This window comes from Marmota monax, unplaced genomic scaffold (genome assembly GCF_021218885.2).
Source record: "Marmota monax isolate L192 unplaced genomic scaffold, Marmota_monax_Labrador192_F-V1.1 WCK01_AAM20220418_F8-fsc00076, whole genome shotgun sequence".
Taxonomy (NCBI): Eukaryota; Metazoa; Chordata; class Mammalia; order Rodentia; family Sciuridae; genus Marmota; species Marmota monax.
Genome location: NW_026692843.1, coordinates 4459539 through 4476415, shown reverse-complemented (window position 1 = coordinate 4476415; position 16877 = coordinate 4459539). Strand labels below are relative to the sequence as shown.

The window sequence follows — 16877 nt, the reverse complement described above, 5'->3', positions numbered from 1 at the left end:
CTGCACAGCCGTCTGGAACAGAATGTCCCAGTGCAGCATGGTGAGTCACTCAGATGCCGAGTGACACCCAGGGCGCCTCCAAGGGTCAGGAAGGGACCAAGCCCAGCAGCTTCCTGCGGACTTTCTGCTTTCCCTTCCTTTGTTTCTTTCCTGCTGCACCACCAGGAATTCTGTTCCTCTCCCCTTCCTGCTCATTCCCGACTTCTGGATGCACTTGACTTCTCCCCACCTGAGCCCTTCCCTGTGTTTGTTGCATCAGTAAATTTAATTTATATATTTCTTACAACTGTTCGCAGATCATTAGGCCTCAGGGAACATGAGCAATTACAAAATACTCTATGGAAGGAGTAATCAGAAAAGTTATTAACCCCGCCGAACAGCAGGAGTGGAGACTGTCCCCCAGGAAGGGTGGGCAGATAGGGCTCTGGGCTTGTTGCAGCCTGATCCAGGGGCCTGGTGGGTGGGCCGAGCTGGTTCAGGCACTCAAGAGCAGGTAGGCTGCAATATCTGCCCCAGAAGAGCCATCAAGGCCAGTGCCAGTCTGGAGGTAAGGAGGCTGGCGGGAGGGGGCTGGGCCTGGGAAGGGGGTAGCCCATCTGGTAATGAGCAATCCATTTTAGAACCACCTGTGGCCATGGGGACCATGCCCAGGTGTCACCCATCCTCTGCAAGAAGGCCAAGTCTGGCAGCCTCCCTGCTAGAGGAACTGGGAGAGGCCTGAGCAAGTGGGTGGACATGCACACTGTCACGAGCTCCTCCCACTCCTCCCTGCCCATCCCACAGTGGGCACATTCTGAGTCAGGGAGTGCAAGGAGGCTTTATGGGGAGATGCTGATGGCAGTCAGGAGGTCCAGCTCAGAGAGGCTCAAGAAAAGGTCATGAAATTATTGATGTTTCAAATCAAGGTGGGCCCAGCCCCAAGGAGTGAGGAGGAAACCTTTGCAGAAGCTGGGGAGGCCCATGGGGATGGGGAGGGCACTGGCAACCTTAGGAGCCCAGGGAGCAGTAGGGGGCACTGGGGTCACCCAGGAAGGAACTGCAGCTTCTCCCCAGTCAAGCACCCTCCAAGGCAGCCCTGGCCCTCCTTCCCCGCCTTCCCTGGAGCCCAGCTGTCCTTGCAGACCTTGCCAGCACCTGTGCCTTGGAGAGGAGGCCCCTCGTGCACAGACACCTAGCTGGACTGCTTACTGTCAGGATTCCTGGCCTCCTGGTGCTGCAGCCATGGTCAGTCTGAGCCTTGGTCAGATGCTAACTATGAGGTCAGGGTTCTGTGCTCTGACCCTGCTGGGTTCCTGTGGATCTGCTGAGGGTGCCTAGAGCCACTGTGGGAGGCCCTGGTGCTGCTGCACCTGGCCCCGTGTTTGCAGGTGTCCTCGAAGGTGCACCATCAGGAGGGATGGAAACCTCACTGCGGAGGCACAGCACCCTGAGTCCTGGGACTCTGCATACACCTGGATGGTGCAACTCTGCACACAGCTCCCCTTCAGAGGCCTTCTGTTCATGGAGCTTGAGTAAAAACACATGAGACTCGTACAGTGGAGATCTGGGCCTGCTAGGGGCACTGGTACCCCAGCTTTCCAGGACAGTGGACAGAGAACACAGGGACAGTTCATCAGAAACGTCACTGTCTTCTTTGTGTGTGTGTGTGCAGTGCTGTAGATTAAACTCAGTGGCTCTCTACCACTGAGCTACATGTACTTTATTTTGGGGCAGAGTCTTCCTAAGTTGACCAGGCTGGCCTCAAACTTGTGATCCTCCTGCCTCAGCCTCCTCAGCACTGGCATCAGAAATCTCTAAGTCTCGATGCTTGACCCCAGTGCCAGGGCTAGCCTCGGCCAGTGCCTCCTGAGTTGAAGTTCTTGGCCAGTTGCCTGCGTCACTGAGACACTGTAGCCTAGCAGCAGTCAGAGCACAGTCCACAGGCTTCAGAGGGTGTGTGCCTTCCTAAGCCACGTCAAGGCTCAGGCCTCTCTGTCTTGTGCCTCCAGACAGGCAAGCAGCATGTGACTGCAGTTGGAGATGGACATTATTCTCTGGTGGTTGAGACACAAACAAGCGGGTAAGTATGTCTGATTAAAGTTTTAGTCCCTTCTGAGCCCTTTGATGAGGCAACCTTTTAATCACAGCCAAGACAGAGCTGGCTGGGTCAGGAGCCACCCAGGAAGATGACTATTGGCCGCTGAGAGGCGAATGCCCATCTGTCTTCAGGGGAAGGTGGCTGCAAGCCCGACCTCGTCTTCAAACTGACAGCCTGTGAGACCGTCTCTTGATTTTCATTCTGCTCCCCAAACAGCACTTTCTGAAGCAGTCTGGGCCTGATTTTTTCACTTGGATCCCAAAGACTGTGGTGTGCTTCTGGGAGGCACAGCCCCAGCCTGCCCAGGAGAGCAGGCCCTCTGGATGTCATGGCCTGGAATGGAGGGCACTCACTGGGATCTGCACATGTCCTACTAAGTCCCAGCAAATCCTTATCAATGATGGTCGAGAGATTTTGGATGTGGAGTAGAAGAGGTGGGAGGATAACAGGAGCACAGGTCAGCTGGTGGAACCCAGAAGACAGGGACTTCTGGGTTCTGGCTCAGTGAATCGCAGCTCTCGGGCATAACCATGGCTTAGAGATTTCTGGTCAGGAAGGGGCATGGGAGAGGCACTAGCTGACATGCAGCAGGCCTTTCTGACAGCAAGAGCAATGCTGCGCCTCCGCTGGGATACCAGGACGCACGGGGGAACCAAGTCCAACAGCAGGACAAAGAGCCTAGGAACGCCAGGGCCCTGCTGGAGACCACCCACCTGAGCCCCTTCAGGACAGAGGAGGAGGAAAGAGGCCTCGTCTCTGGCCTTCCGATGGCCTACTGGGTAAGTTATTCATGGTTAGGGCTGAGGGGGACCCTAGGTTCTCCAGTTTACAGTCCCATCAACTACGTGAGGAGCGAGGCAGGTCCAGATCCCCTGCAGAACGAGGAAAGAGCCCGGCACATTACCGTTTCCGAGAGGATCACGGCCTCCGACTGCTGCAGGGCGATGTCGGTGGGTCTGAATTCCTTGTCGAATGTCTCCTGGTGCTTGCTGTTCCGCTTTTCCTTCTTTTTGTCCTTCTTCTCCTTCTCTGGGTCGTCCTTGTCCAGCTTGTCCTGGGACCTGGAGTGCATTTTCTTTGGCAGCAGAGGCTCCAGGGCAAACCTAAAAGGAAGAATTCTGGGAATCTAAGAGGTCTCCCAGGAGAGCAGTGGCTCTTCCCCTGCAGGGTCTGCAAGGCCACTCACAGGCACGGGGGGCAGAAGGCCTGCAGGCTTCCAGGAGGAGAGGAGTGACCGCAAAGAGAGGCTAGGAGAGTCAGACCCTGGGCGCCCAGCGTAAGCACCGTCCGTGATCCCAGGGAAGCAAAAGACAGAAAGGAACACTCATAGGGCACAGGGAAATGTGAGACGGGTGGACATTCTACAATGCCCTTGAGAACTTTTGTTGATTTATGATGGTATTCTGGGTATACTTAGAAATTCCTGATATATTTACAAATACAACAAGGAAAAATATGCAGATGCCAATGAGAAGAAATTTCTGGTAGCTTACTTCTGACCAAGTTTCTCTGATGATAGATATAGGGATGGCTTCTAGGTACAAGCCCTTTGGATGGCTCAGTGGGAATTCTAGCTCACAGATGCTTGGAGGTGCCCCTGAGTTTTCAGCCACAAGTGAGCCAGAGACCAAAGACCAGGATCTGAGCCTGGTACCTGCTCGTGGGCCTTGACATCTTGTGACTTTATGCTACAGGTCTCATGTTCTCATGAAGGGACTGAGGTTGGTGTCAAGCCCCATTGGTGGTTACTGAGTAAGTGGCTCTTGTGCTAGTTTGTAAGGCACATGGCCCAAGGCTAGAAAGCACACCACGACACACAGCTGCTCCCCTGCATATGGCTGTCTCAGCACATGCCCACCGGGTTCTTCCTCTTAGCAAGTCACAACAGGAAGGAGAGAAATGGGTGCCATGCTAAGATGGGAATCTCCCTGATCTGCAGCTTCTGCTTGAGAAAGGAGTGGGGAGAGAGGGCCAAAATGGTCAAAAGCCTGAAAACACCTGAAGAACTTACAGCACAATCTATAGGCAAGGTCTTATTACTACTGGCACATTCTGTTGTCAAAATATAGCACATGGAAAATAGCACTTAAAAAGATGTGTGACTGGGGCTGGGTTGAGGCTCCGTGGTAGAGCCTTGCATGTGTGAGGTACTGGGTTCAGTTCTCAGCACCACATAAAGATAAATAAAATAAGGTCCATCAACAACTAAAAAACAAATTCAAAAAAATGTGTGATCTCTTAAAGGAATTATACTCCACCAGTCACATGGGAAAGAGCCTGTATTCTGATTTCTGACAAACATGTCCCCCACAACATTTTTTTTATTGGTGCATGATAATTGTACATCAAACATGTCTTTTTAAACTGGGGTCTCCACATCAGTTCCACATGGTCAAGAGGAGGTCAACAGGAGGAGGTCCATACTTTAGGTGCCCAAGGTCCAGGTGGTCTCCAAGCCATGTGGAAGGGCAAAATCCAAGCCCTGCAGTGAGGCCCAGCCAGACCCCGAGCTGGGCCTTGGCGCTCTCCACCCTCACAGCAACTTCCACACCTGACTGCCTCCACCTTGCAGAATCGACTGACTCCTTCAAGGGGACAGTGGTTTCACGAGGAGGGAACTGAGAAAGCTGGTCACTGTTTTGTCTTAGTTGTGCTTTCTCTTAAACTTATTCTGATCAGGACAGTTGGAACAAAGCCACGGCAGGAACCCCAGCCCGGCTCCCCCACATGGAATGTGACCCTTGGAAAGCAATCCTCCGATGGGTACTCACAAAACTGCACTTAAAGTCCACTGAAGACACAGATGCAGAGGCAGAGAGCAAGAATCACACCTCCTGCATCTTGATCTTCCCTCCTGACAGGGCTATGCAGTAGGGTCTGTTGATAAGGTGTGTCTAACAGGAATGGTGTTGGCCTGGTGTTGACTGTAGCTGTTAACATCACCAAAACAGAGAAACCTGCTCTGATGTGCTGAATGGAAGAACATGCAGCTGTGAAGCCCTCTGGACCAGCATGCAGGAAAGTGGAGGACACAGATACATGTCAACAGCCCTGCAGGGCACGCAACCAGCAAAGGGACACAATAGGACGTGGCACCTTGACCCTTCAACGAGTAAATTACAAGGAAGAAAAAAATTTAAGTGGATTAAGAGGGACATAAAGAGTTAATAGCAACCAAATGCAAGTTAAGGACCTGCTTTGCTCTTATTTCAAAAAATGTTTATGACAACGAGAAATGAACACTGTTTCCTGATAATATGGAATTCCTGTTAATGTTCTGTGTGGTCATGAAGTGACATAGTTTTATTTGCTAAAAAGGAGTCCTTGCCTTTTAAAACTTCAAATTGGAATGTCTGTGAATAAAATATGATTTTTGAAATTTACTGCAAAATCAAGTATATGGTGGGAATGGGTAGGTCCAGATGGGAACAAGAGCGTGTAGGGGTGGGTAATTGTTGAGGCTGGCTGATGAGGGGGTGGGGCCTCATTATACTATTCTGCCTCCTTTGTATATGTCTGAATATATTCCATAATAAAAAGTTTAAAAAATTAAAAACTTTTGATGAAATATACCAACATTCACTTTAATCCTGAAAGCATTTTGAGACACCTGGCTTTGCAGCAGGATACATATTAACCAATAAATCTACAGCTATTGGTGTTAAATATGATATCTAATACATTACAAGCAACATCAAAATCTTCACGATTTTGTTCCAGGTTTTGCAGAACTTGAGACAATTAAATGAGCACGAAAGGATAGTGGACGACTTCCTGCTGAGGAAGAGAACTATGCTGTGCAGTTCCAATGGTACACACACACACACACACACACAAACAAAAAAAAAAAAACCCAAGAGAAAGACAGGTGGTTTTAGATTTTCCACATTATGAGAAGCAACTGCTGGCAGGGCGAGCTTTATTCTGCATGGAACCTGTGCCATTCGAGACCAAACCTTATTTTTGCCATGTTAGTTAGATAGTGGAGGATGGTAATTCCAAGAATGAACAAAAATCTGGACTCTAATAAAGATGAGTTCAAGGTTAAACAAATGCAGGCTGGGGTGGAGCCTAAAACTCCAGAGCCATTACCTACCTCAACCTGAGCGCTCAGAAATACAGACGGGTGAGTGCTCAGCAGGGGCCACCAGCCTTTTCCTAACTAGCCTGGAGATTCTCTGGAAGATCAGCTGCATTTAATTTCTATATCAGTCTTGTTCTAAGTGACAGGCACACAAGATTTAAACCTCTCTAAATTGAGAATTTCCATATGGCTTTGGCCTTATAAATATCAGACACTGACTGATAAAAATTATTGTTCAGAAAAAATGTGGGTATAGCTTGGAATTCTCTCCTGGGCACATTAATCATTGGCAACAAAGAACACTTAAGGTTGAGCCATCCCTGGGGATTCTCTGGAAGCATATGTGGGCAGGGGAAGGGAGGCTGTGCTGGGTAGGGTGACTGGTTGAAAACTACATGGTTTCTCCTCAAAAACACACAAAAAGATCATCATTGAGGTCTTTGCAGTAATCTGAGGTAATTCAAAAGCCACAGTGTGTGCTCAGTGCTCTCTGGAGCAAGAATAGGTCTCCCCTGAGGTCTTGCAGAAAGAACGTGGCTCATAATGCCACTTATATGTGTTAGTAGCTGCTGGCAGGGAAGGGGAAGGGCGGAAAAGGAGTCTTAGTTAAGGATACAGTTTCAGTTTTATGAGATGAAAGTTCTAGAGGTGGGTGGTAGTGACAGCTGTCAATAATGTGAGTGCACTTGATGCCACTTAACCTCAAAATGGTGACACAGGGAGTTTTATGGTGTCTACCACCATAAAATAAATTGGGAAAACAAAGGATAATATGCTTCCTATTTTCCAGAACAGTCCTGGAAAGTACAGGACAGACAGATGATCATTCTCAGAAGTATTCAACTTAAACAGTATTTCCCCCCGACACACTTTTTTTTCTTTCTTTTTTGGTCCTGGGGATTGAACTCAGGGGCACTCAACCACTGAGCCACATCCCAGCCCTATTTTGTATTTTATTTAGAGACAGGGTCTCACTGAGTTGCTTAGCTCCTCGCTAAGTTGCTGACGCTGGCTTGAACCGAGATACTCCTGCCTCAGCCTCCAGAGCCACTGGGATTTCAGGTGTGCACCTCCCTGCCCAGCTGCATTTCCCTTTAAAATAAACTCATCAGAAACAAAAGTGAATCGATAAAGTTCTTCTCTCCAAAATAAAAGGAGGCTACACGCCACTTGTCATGTGAGCCTCACCGAGTGCCAGCCAGCTTGGTGGGCAAGCGGAGGCTGCTCCAGGCTGGACCACACCAGCCAGGCCCTGGGGACGACCTGGAGGTGAGTGTGAGATGAAGAGGGCCCGCACCCTGCGGCAGCATGTTGCTCCCCAGGCTCGCCCAGGAGGACGCCACCCATCTGACGGTTTGAGGTTTGATGGGAACCTTGCTCCAAGGGCCAGCTGAAGTGAGGACCCCTTCCCAACCACCACAAGACCCTGAAAGCCATGTTGGCACGATGGCCATAGTGTCCGGAGGGGCTGTTTCAAAGAGAGAACCCACTGAGCAAAAGTCCTCCTTGTGATAAACACCCAGGGGCTGGTGGCCCCTGCTGAGCACTCACCCGTCGGAGCCCGGCCTGGAAGGGGTGCTGTCGGAAGAGAGCGAAGAGACAGACGCCACAGACAGGGGCCGGGAGGAGGAGGGCATGGTGAAGGACCGCACCATGGACCGGGGACGGCTGCCTCTTCTGTCGTCCAGACTTGAGGGCTGAGAGAGACAGAGATGGAGGTGTGTGACGCCCAGGCCTGCCACGGCCAGACAGCTGCGTGGCCTCTGGACCCCAAGGGCCCACACTTTTGTTAACCGTCACCTGTTCTGAACTGAGGAGGAAAATGATGATTATCTGAAAACTGACCCAACGTAAAAAATACCAGAGAGAACATTCTTGGTCTTTCCATTTTAAACTCAGTCTTCTTTCCTGAGACGGAGACGTACCAACCTGCTCCACAGAATGCACAGAGCAGAAAGTGTAGCGTAAAGAGACACCAGATTAAAGAACAGCAGTCTCTAGGTGAACTCTGCACATCTCTGCATGTCCACACTGGACTTCTCTAGCTACAGAAAGAGGCTCCTGCCTCTGGCTCCAAGGTGGATTTCCTCCTGTGAGTGATGGGGCAGAAATTAGAGGAAGCCACGGCCTGAGTTGCGGAGGCTCCTCCTCATGGCTAAGCAGAGGACGGACGCTCTGGGAAGACGGTCTCTGCGTGGAATTGTGCACTCCCTTGGCATCTTGTTCAGCACAGAAAGAACCCAGCGTCACTGAGCACAGCAGGTGCCCACCTCTGATGAGCCAGGAACGGCTCGTGTGCCTGCATCCTGAGCCAGACGTTGGCACATCTGGGGCTGCAGCTGCTGCACAAACACTTCAACCTGAGGACACGGAGCCACTCTCCTGGAGGCCATGTCCTCCTGCCACTTCAGCCTCCCGCCCTGCCACCCTGCCCATGCCACACCTCGTTCAGCTCGTCACTTACAGGTGACCTGGGCTGGACCCTGGTTCCGGCCCTCAGGAGGGAAGGCTGGGTCTGTTTCTCAACATGTGATTCCAAATAAAATATTATTTGACTTTAAAGCTCCTTCCCAACAGCAAAAAGTTCAGAACAACAAGAGGGTAGGCCTTGGCTAACGTTTCCTTAAAGGACCAGATAACAAGTGTTCAGGGTGTGCAGCCCCAAGGCCTCTATCAAAGCCAGTGCACTCGGCCATGAGGGCACGAAGGCAGCCGCAAACGAGACAGAGATGAGTGTGGCCTGTGCCAACAGAGCCGGACTCACAAAAGCAGGCTGCAGGCCACAGTCTGACCACCACTGGTCCAAAGCGGCTGCAGCTAGAATGTGGCAACAGAGAGCCTCCTGCAGTAGCCCCATGATGGAGCCAGTGGACACCTCCATGGAGATGTCCCTCGTAACCGACCAGCCTCTCTGGAAACTAGGAACAGTACCTATAGATTATTCCCAAGGTGAAAAGGTTCCCCTGCTCAACCCGGGGGCTCGGCGCCGTCACCCCTCCTTTTCACAGCCTTTCTGTAGCCCCTGGCTCCTCTGTCCCTGGAGGCTTTCCCCCTCAGCCTCTTGGCTGGACCCAGAGACCTGGTTTTTTGTCCTTGCTATTCCCAATGATCCAGGAAACAGCTCTGTCAGCGACTCCAGGTCTACCGGGGGCACTCACTGGTCACCCGGGCACAATCCCGCCCACCAGGCCCTTGCCTCTTCTCTCTGCCATCTCCAGGGCCGTGACCCTCTTCACGTTTGAGTGAGATTTGCTGGCAGCCACAATCTTTCCCTGGCCATTTCTTCCACAGTGCAGGGGTGGGTGGGCTTGAGAAGGTGGCTTCTGGACACCCACGGCCACCCCATGACTGTGTAGCAGCTGCCTTCCTGCCTGCCCTGGAACATACTCTGCGTTGACTTCCACACAGTCCCCTTTGGATGCAGGTGGGGGAGAAGGAAGAGTCAGCGGCCACAGACCCAGGTGAGTCTCTGTGGCCTGGAGGGGGCCGCCTTTGTGCCCCAGCACCTGCTGGACAAGGGGAGGAGCAGTGCCCGGGAGATGCTGCTGAGCTGAAGTCGGGGACTCGGCCTGGGGTGCTGGAGCCAGGAGCGCCACTGCCAGGAGCACCCACACACCAGCTGACACATCACCAGGGGAGTGGTCTTCACAGTGGCCACAAGGACCTGGACAGTGGGCAGGGGGTGGTCAGTCAGAGGCCAGGAGGTGGAAGCACCCAGTGAGGACAGCCCAACCTAGTTCTTGGGAGGGTCAGAAGGCAGCCTGGAACCTCCCACCACCAACCACCAAGGGCTGGCCATGCCCTTGGAAGGTGACCTGGAGCCTGTTGGGATGTGAGCACGCACTGCGATGGATAAATGAAGGAGGACGGGGCAGGGGCGGAGGCCACTCCTGGGTTCCCACACTTGTGGCACCCCACAGGGTAGCTGTGGCTTTACTAGGTCACTTGCTTAACAATGTCTTCTTGATTGAGCAGAGACTCTAGAAAATGGGGAAAAGGACTTTCATTTGACTCATCTGAAGCAATTAGAGCATCGCTCGGTTCTGACAGGTATAGCTCCAGGGCCAGGACAACCCGAGTGGACCGTTATCTGCATGTCCCAGGAGTGGGAGAACCAGAACAGGGTGGACTTGTGACTCTGGCCCTGACAGCATGACCTTGCATAAAATAAGGAAGCCCTGTGAGCCTTAGTGTCCTCCTGAGCACCAAGGGAATCATCCTCCCACCTCCAGCAGGGTGAGGATCGATGGATGGTTCAGATGGAGGCTGCTGGCCCAGCACAAGTGGCAGCCACTGCCTCGTCCTTGCTGCTGGCACTTTCTGGCCTGAAGCAAACACTCATTTCAGCTGTCTTGGCAGGAGCAATCCTCTGGCCCTGCCCAGTGCCTCTGAGTTCTGCACGGTCACCTCCCAGCAGGACTGGAATATCCAACCTGACCACAGGAGCTGACTGCCCACTGAGTCACGGATTGGGGAGGGGTGCATTGGCAGAATTTAATCAAGGTGACCAGTGCTTCCGGAGAAGCAGGCATGTTTCATGGTTTCCTGAAAATGCTTCTTTCCACATGTGACTCAACTCTGAGCTTGGGCTGGACCCAGAGGGTGACATGCTAGTCCCTGGGAGGGGAGGCAGGGGCCTATGATGCCAAGGCAGCGGGGGCACCCCAGCATCACTCTAGTAGTGATGCCACTAGAGCTGGTCTGGGGGGTTCTGACTTTCTGGGCAAGGTGTGCTGGCGGCCAGGCCGGGGAGGGGACAACAGGGCTGCCTGGAGGCCTCCATGGTGGGTTTGTTGGAGGAGGCTGGAGAGATGGGGTCTGGAGGTCCTGAGTGGCACCTGCCCCCTGTGGTGGTTAAGGTGAGGAGGGGGATGGAGCTGAGCGGGTAGAGAGAGGGAGGAGACTGGCAAGGTCCCCTGCACCAGATTTGAAGGCAGAGGCAGAGGACAGGATGAGAAATGCAGAAGTTTTCACTGGCACAAAGGCAAACCTAGGCCCTACCCAGTGCCGAAAGCTGCTGGCATTCTTCCCCAGGCCCCTGGGCCTGTGGCTCGTCCTTGAAATGGTGGCCACTTAGAGCCCCAGGATTGGCAAGGTGAAGGCCAAAGCGAGGGGGCCAGAGGCCAGTGTATTATGAGTCAGAGGGGGTCCAAATCTCTTCCTGAGGCTTAGGCTGGCTCACAAAAATTGACAGAATGGTTTATGTGCTTTCTTTGGTTTTTTTATTTTTAAATCCATCCTTTTGGAAGCAGGATGATGGTACCATATTGTTTTCTGAGTTGCTTGCAAGCTTCAAAGCCAGCTAAGACGGGAAGGACACATTCCAAATTGCTTTTATGGTTGCATTTCTCAGTGAATGACAGGCCACGGGCCTGACCCTTTGCCTGCTCAGAGAAGGCTGGCTGCAGGGCATCCTCTGGAGATCCAGGGCCCAGGACCCAGGAAGGCAGCTCCTAGGGTCATAGCATCTAAGGGAGGGAAGCACACCCTAAATTCTGCCCTGGATCCCCCTCCCAGCAAGCATCAGGGACCCTGGCCAGAGGCCCTGGCTGACCCACAGAGGGCAGGTTTGGTGAGGATGATGTTGACTGAGTGAGGTGGGAATCGCTAACCTTCAGCTAAGGGCAGCTGCCTGGAGCAGAGGACACCTGTCCTCAGGTAGGAAGCCAGTTCTTCTGCACATCACCCCCACCTCTTACTCTTGCTCTTCCCCACTGTGACCTATAGCAAGCTCACTCAGAGATAATGGTGACTGCAGAGACAGAGGTATGGAAAGTGCATGGTGAGTTTGACACTTTTCTGTAGTTTTGAAATATGCATAAAATGGTTGATGAAACAGGAAGCTTTTCACTTGGTAAGAAACTTTGAGAATACACAAGTGTTTATTTCTTAGAAAGAATTAAAAGTGGCATCAAATTTTGAAAGAGCTGCCTTCTGACGCACTCTGAAACTCTCCTTGCCACTCCACTCTGATTGCAATGAGCTGCCAGCTCCCAAGCTATCAAGCACTACTCAAGGATTCTGACTTGCAGGAAGGGTCCTCCAGCACTGCAGAGAGCCCTGGTTTCCAAGCCTGTTTACCTGCGGGGGCTCCCGCTGGGCTGTCAGTCCCAGCTTCCCACCTGCTGGGTTTTCGGAGCCCAACCTGCAGTGTGTCATTGTTGGCTCACAGGCTCAAACCCTGCTGGGCCCAGGAATAAGAACACTCTCATCTGTTGAACATCAGGCCCTGGCTTGAAGACGCAGGGCTCAGTCATGCCCGGCAGGGACTCATCTACAGAAATGAAACCGCACAGTTTTTTTTGCATCATTAAAAACCTCAACTGCTCTTCTATTATGCTCCTGACCCCAGCCCCTTTTATGAACTCATCACAAAAGTGCTTTTCGGCCCCCATCACAGCAGTCTCCTGCCCGCAACTGCCCAGGCTCTTGGAGGCAGAGTGATTTTCCAGCTGCTGCCCTTGATTTCTCTTCTGCCCAAGGAGTGCCTGCGTCCCTTGGCCTGCCATTCAATCCCTGCCTCCTTCTTGGCCTGGGTCATTTCCACTTCCTCCCATGGGTGAGTCTTTGCAATAATTTCAAACATCCGTAGTCTACCACTTTTGCCTTCATGGCTACAGTAGAGGCTTTGACCTTGGACTGGGTCCGCTCCACCAGTGTTTTGAGATGTCATGCCCCAAGGGTTAGTTAGTCCTGTGTCTCCTGTGCCTGTGGGAATGGGCTCTGTCAGCCAGCCAAGCCACATGGCCTCTGTGAAACTTCTCCTTGGCTCCTTGACACCAAGGGTAGACGGTGTTTAGAATAGGTAAACAGGGCATCTGGAGGTCAAGCAAGTCCAGGAGTTTTGCCTCACACTGACATTTCCAGCTATTGAAGGGAGGTTGCTGGGTGGCCAACTAATGGGCCAAGGGGCTGAGCTCCCTCCAATCCCACCACCTATGTGGGCATCACCTGCTCCTGTCAGCTCCCCTGTGCCCCAAGCCCATCACCTTCTCCTGGACTCCGGACACCCCTTCTCCTGAGACACTGCCCACTTACCATGGTGCGGACGCCATACTGCTTTTCCACTTTTTCTTTCAGCTGCTTGAAACAGGCTTCCATTCTCTCATGAAACGGCCTCAGTGCCTCTGTGACTTTGTCTCCATGAATCCTGATCCCTTCGGCCAAAAATGGAATCTGAAAAACACAGAAGGTGATGTTTGTTCTCTCCTTATTTCTTGGTTAATGGTCTAGAGAGAGCAATGCACCCCAGCAGAGACTGGAGCCGGCTGAAATGCACCTGCTGGCTTCCAGATCAAAGTGACTGGTTACTCACCAGCAGGCCACTTCCCCCAAAGACTGATTTTCAAATGAAAAGCACTTGGGTCCCCACTGGAGGTGTCCAGTGGGCTCCTGAATGCTGAGGCCCACCACTCTCAGAACAGACTTCCCCATTCACCTTCCTGGAGTTTTGGAAGAGCTGCACTTTGAATGTTTAGATGTAACTTGTTCTGTAGGCAAAGGGTCATGTTAGAGCATAAACATTTTTAAGGTAAGAATATCGCCTTTATAGGCAGTTGAGAACCTTACTCCAAAACACAAAAATCTAATTATGTGTGATCTATAGTCCTGAAGGATATTCTTGTTTGGAAAGGAAAACTAAATTCATCCTTCCTTAAAACTAAAAATAATCGCTTCTCTGCCGACACTGCTGTCACAAGATATCCACGCCAACACTTCACTTCCAAGCAGGGAGATGACGCTGACCTTTAGAAGCGTCACAAGAGACATTTTCATTCTTCCAGCTGCAGAGACCCCAGAGTCTCTGTGGAGGTAAACCCAGGAACAGCCTCCCTTTCTGTCCCTGGCCACTGCTCCCGCCCAGTGCCTGGACTGGGAATTAGACATTCTTCAATGCAATCAAACTAAGAGGCTTCCTCTTAATAATTACAATTAAATCAAAAAAACTGATTAAAAACAGATTTCCTAATATGACAGAAGACCTATCTGTACCAGCAGATTTATTAGTAAGAGGGATAATAAGTACACAATTGAATTTCATGTGAACAAATTCAAGACACCCTATCAAGATGAATCAACGCATGAAATGTATTGGGCTGCCATTTTTAGCCCACAGCTGCTGCCTCTCTTGGTATCCAGGAAAGGGGGAACGAGTGAACCCCCACCTTGTTCCAGCGTGCCCAGCCTGCTCCGGGGCTGCACTGGCACAGAAGCTGGTTTTGCTGACAGTTGGGCCTAAACCCAGGGCACATGCCAGATATCCCTTTCTGGCCAGTTAGCACCAAAAGGACGGTGTGCAGGTGAGACTTTAAAATAGATGGGACGTTTTAATATTCCATGTGAATTCCTCACACAGATGGCAGCCTCCCTGGGGCTAGCCACAGTTTATTCAGGACCAGCAGCAGAAAGTGCTCACTGTATTCCTTCTGCTTCCTGAGCTCTGCCTTGGGAGATGACAAAGGCAGGCTGAGACCACTTTGGTGGCACAGTGAATGTGTCCATCAGGGTGTCGAGGCAAACGAGTGCCGGAAGGCCACCTCAAGGAGAAAGCACAGCCATCCTAGATACGGAAAGCATTTTTTATTTAGAATGGCCTTTCTTAAGTGTGAAAAATGCAATCTAATCATTTCTGTGTTTTGATGTGTTCTGTCAGCATGATAAAACTCTTAATTGGTCAGATTCTTTACATCACAGGAGCTGCTTGCTGGAGTAGAGCTGAGGATACTTGGATGGGCGCTGGGACCATCTGAACTGTAATTTGGAGGTGAAATTTACAATGTGCAAGAATTCATGTTTCTCAACAATCTGTGACCGTGACCGGAAAAGACCTTCCTAGAGGGTAGGATATGGTCCCCGGGGTCTGAGTATCTGGGGCTGAACTGAAACTGCGATGTGATTCGAAATGAAAGAAAACAGAAAACTGTCCTGTGCATATACCCTCCAATATATGAGGTGCTTCATCGACACAGAGAAGACATAGATGCCGACTTGAAATGGTCTTTAGAGACACTTAAGTGCTCAGCCTACAAAATATCTTAGAGTCATGACCTGTTGCAGGTGAACCTGGAGTCTGCATTTCTCCAGGGGTTCCCAGAACTCAGAGAGCAGAGAGTATGGTCCCAAAGTCACACCTCCAGTTGTTCCAAGTGAGCTTACAGTCTACTCTCAAGGCTGGCCTCCTAACGAGTGTGCTGCAATTGAAGTTTGGTCTCGTGTGTTCCCTGCATAGATGCCAGCCTTGCCGGCCGCACAGAATACCTAAAAGCCCTGCTCAGTGCTCCATGAGCACTGAGCCTGGGGATGATGAGGGAGTTTGGTCTCTCTTCTTCTGTACATTTCAAAGGAGCAATATGTTCACACATAGCAGTTTCACATAAGAGTGTCCAGATTCATCTCTGGACACTGAGCAATGACAGGTGTGTTCAGGGGAATACAGAGCTATGCCTTTGAAGAAGTGGCTCAGGACTGGGTGTCAGCTGCAAACCTGGAAGAGACTGCAGGTAGCCCTGCCTCTTGTGTGGTAAGGAGCAGCCAGCACCATCCTCTGCTTTAGAGACAGTAAGCAGGAGCCGCTGAGGCCGACTGGCCAGGCTTCCCTGTCGGCCTCGGAGATGAGCTTGTACATCAGCAATGGAAACTGGGCAAATGAGTCCCAGGGCTCCCAAGAGGACAGCCCTGCTCCACCTGCCAGAGCTTCAGGAAAACCCAAACCAAATGAACTAACAAACAAAAAGAGAACAAAGATCCTGATAACCCCAAAGTTCTTATTTTTAATGAGCACATGACTCAATTACTGATATTAAGATATGCCTTTTCAAAACATCTGCAAATGAGAGCAAAATCATAGGTAATGTTTTGAATATGTATTTTTCTTCACTCTTTGATTTAATGAAGTTGCTAGAAAACGAATTCTTTCAACTTTCCTGTGAGCTGCTTTAAAATTCATCCTTTAATACAGTTATTAGGGGTGATGACAGAGGGCTGACATAAAGTTGCTCTCTGGGGAACAAATTATTTTCCTCTGTAGGACTTGAAACTCTTAAAATCCAATTTGCTGTAAAAGCTTACGGGGGGAAAAATCAATAGAACTTTTGCAGACCAAACTAGTTTTTGTGTTATAGCATTCAGAGTTTTGAATTTTGTACCCTTTAGTTTCTATGGCATCTAAAATGGAATCATTTGAAATTTAAAGTCCCACTTTTTAGTAACGGAGACTGCTCACATAAGGCTTACATTTCATGCAAAGAAACCAGCGTTGGCCACCAGTGCCCCTTCCCCTTCCTGTCACCTCAGAGGGATCTGATCACAAAATACTTCCCAGGCAAACAGATTTAAGGCGCATACAGATTTATGACAGAGTCTAAGTATTTCCTTTTGAATGTAATCCTGTGTGTGTAGCTGAACACCCATAAAAATGGCTATTATAAAAAAAGAAAACAAATTAACAAATCTTGGTGAAGATTTGGAGAAATGAGGACCATGCATCATAGCTGGTGGGAATGTAAAATGATACACTCCCTGAAGGAAATCTGGCAATGACACAAAAAAATTAAACAGAATTTTATAAGATCCATGAATTCTTGTTTTTTGTAGATGACACAAAGCATTGAAAGCAGGGACTGGCACAGGTATCTGTGCACTCATGTTCACAGCAGTGTGAGTTACACTAGCCACAGGCAGAAATAACCCAAAGGTTCATCAACAGATGATGGGTAA

At 50.6% G+C, this 16877-nt stretch overlaps 1 protein-coding gene across 2 annotated transcripts in view; it reads right to left on the bottom strand.

Annotated features, from left to right (window-relative positions):
• Dock1 (dedicator of cytokinesis 1) overlaps nucleotides 1-16877 on the bottom strand; it is a 446698-nt gene that overhangs the window by 7015 nt on the left and 422806 nt on the right. For both annotated transcript variants that reach the window (XM_046448858.2, XM_046448859.2), the window contains exons 47-49: nucleotides 13200-13337; nucleotides 7713-7858; nucleotides 2982-3180 (exon numbers count right to left, since the gene is read on the bottom strand). In XM_046448858.2, the coding sequence (XP_046304814.1) occupies nucleotides 2982-3180; nucleotides 7713-7858; nucleotides 13200-13337 (483 nt within the window). The remainder of the gene's footprint in view (nucleotides 1-2981; nucleotides 3181-7712; nucleotides 7859-13199; nucleotides 13338-16877) is intronic.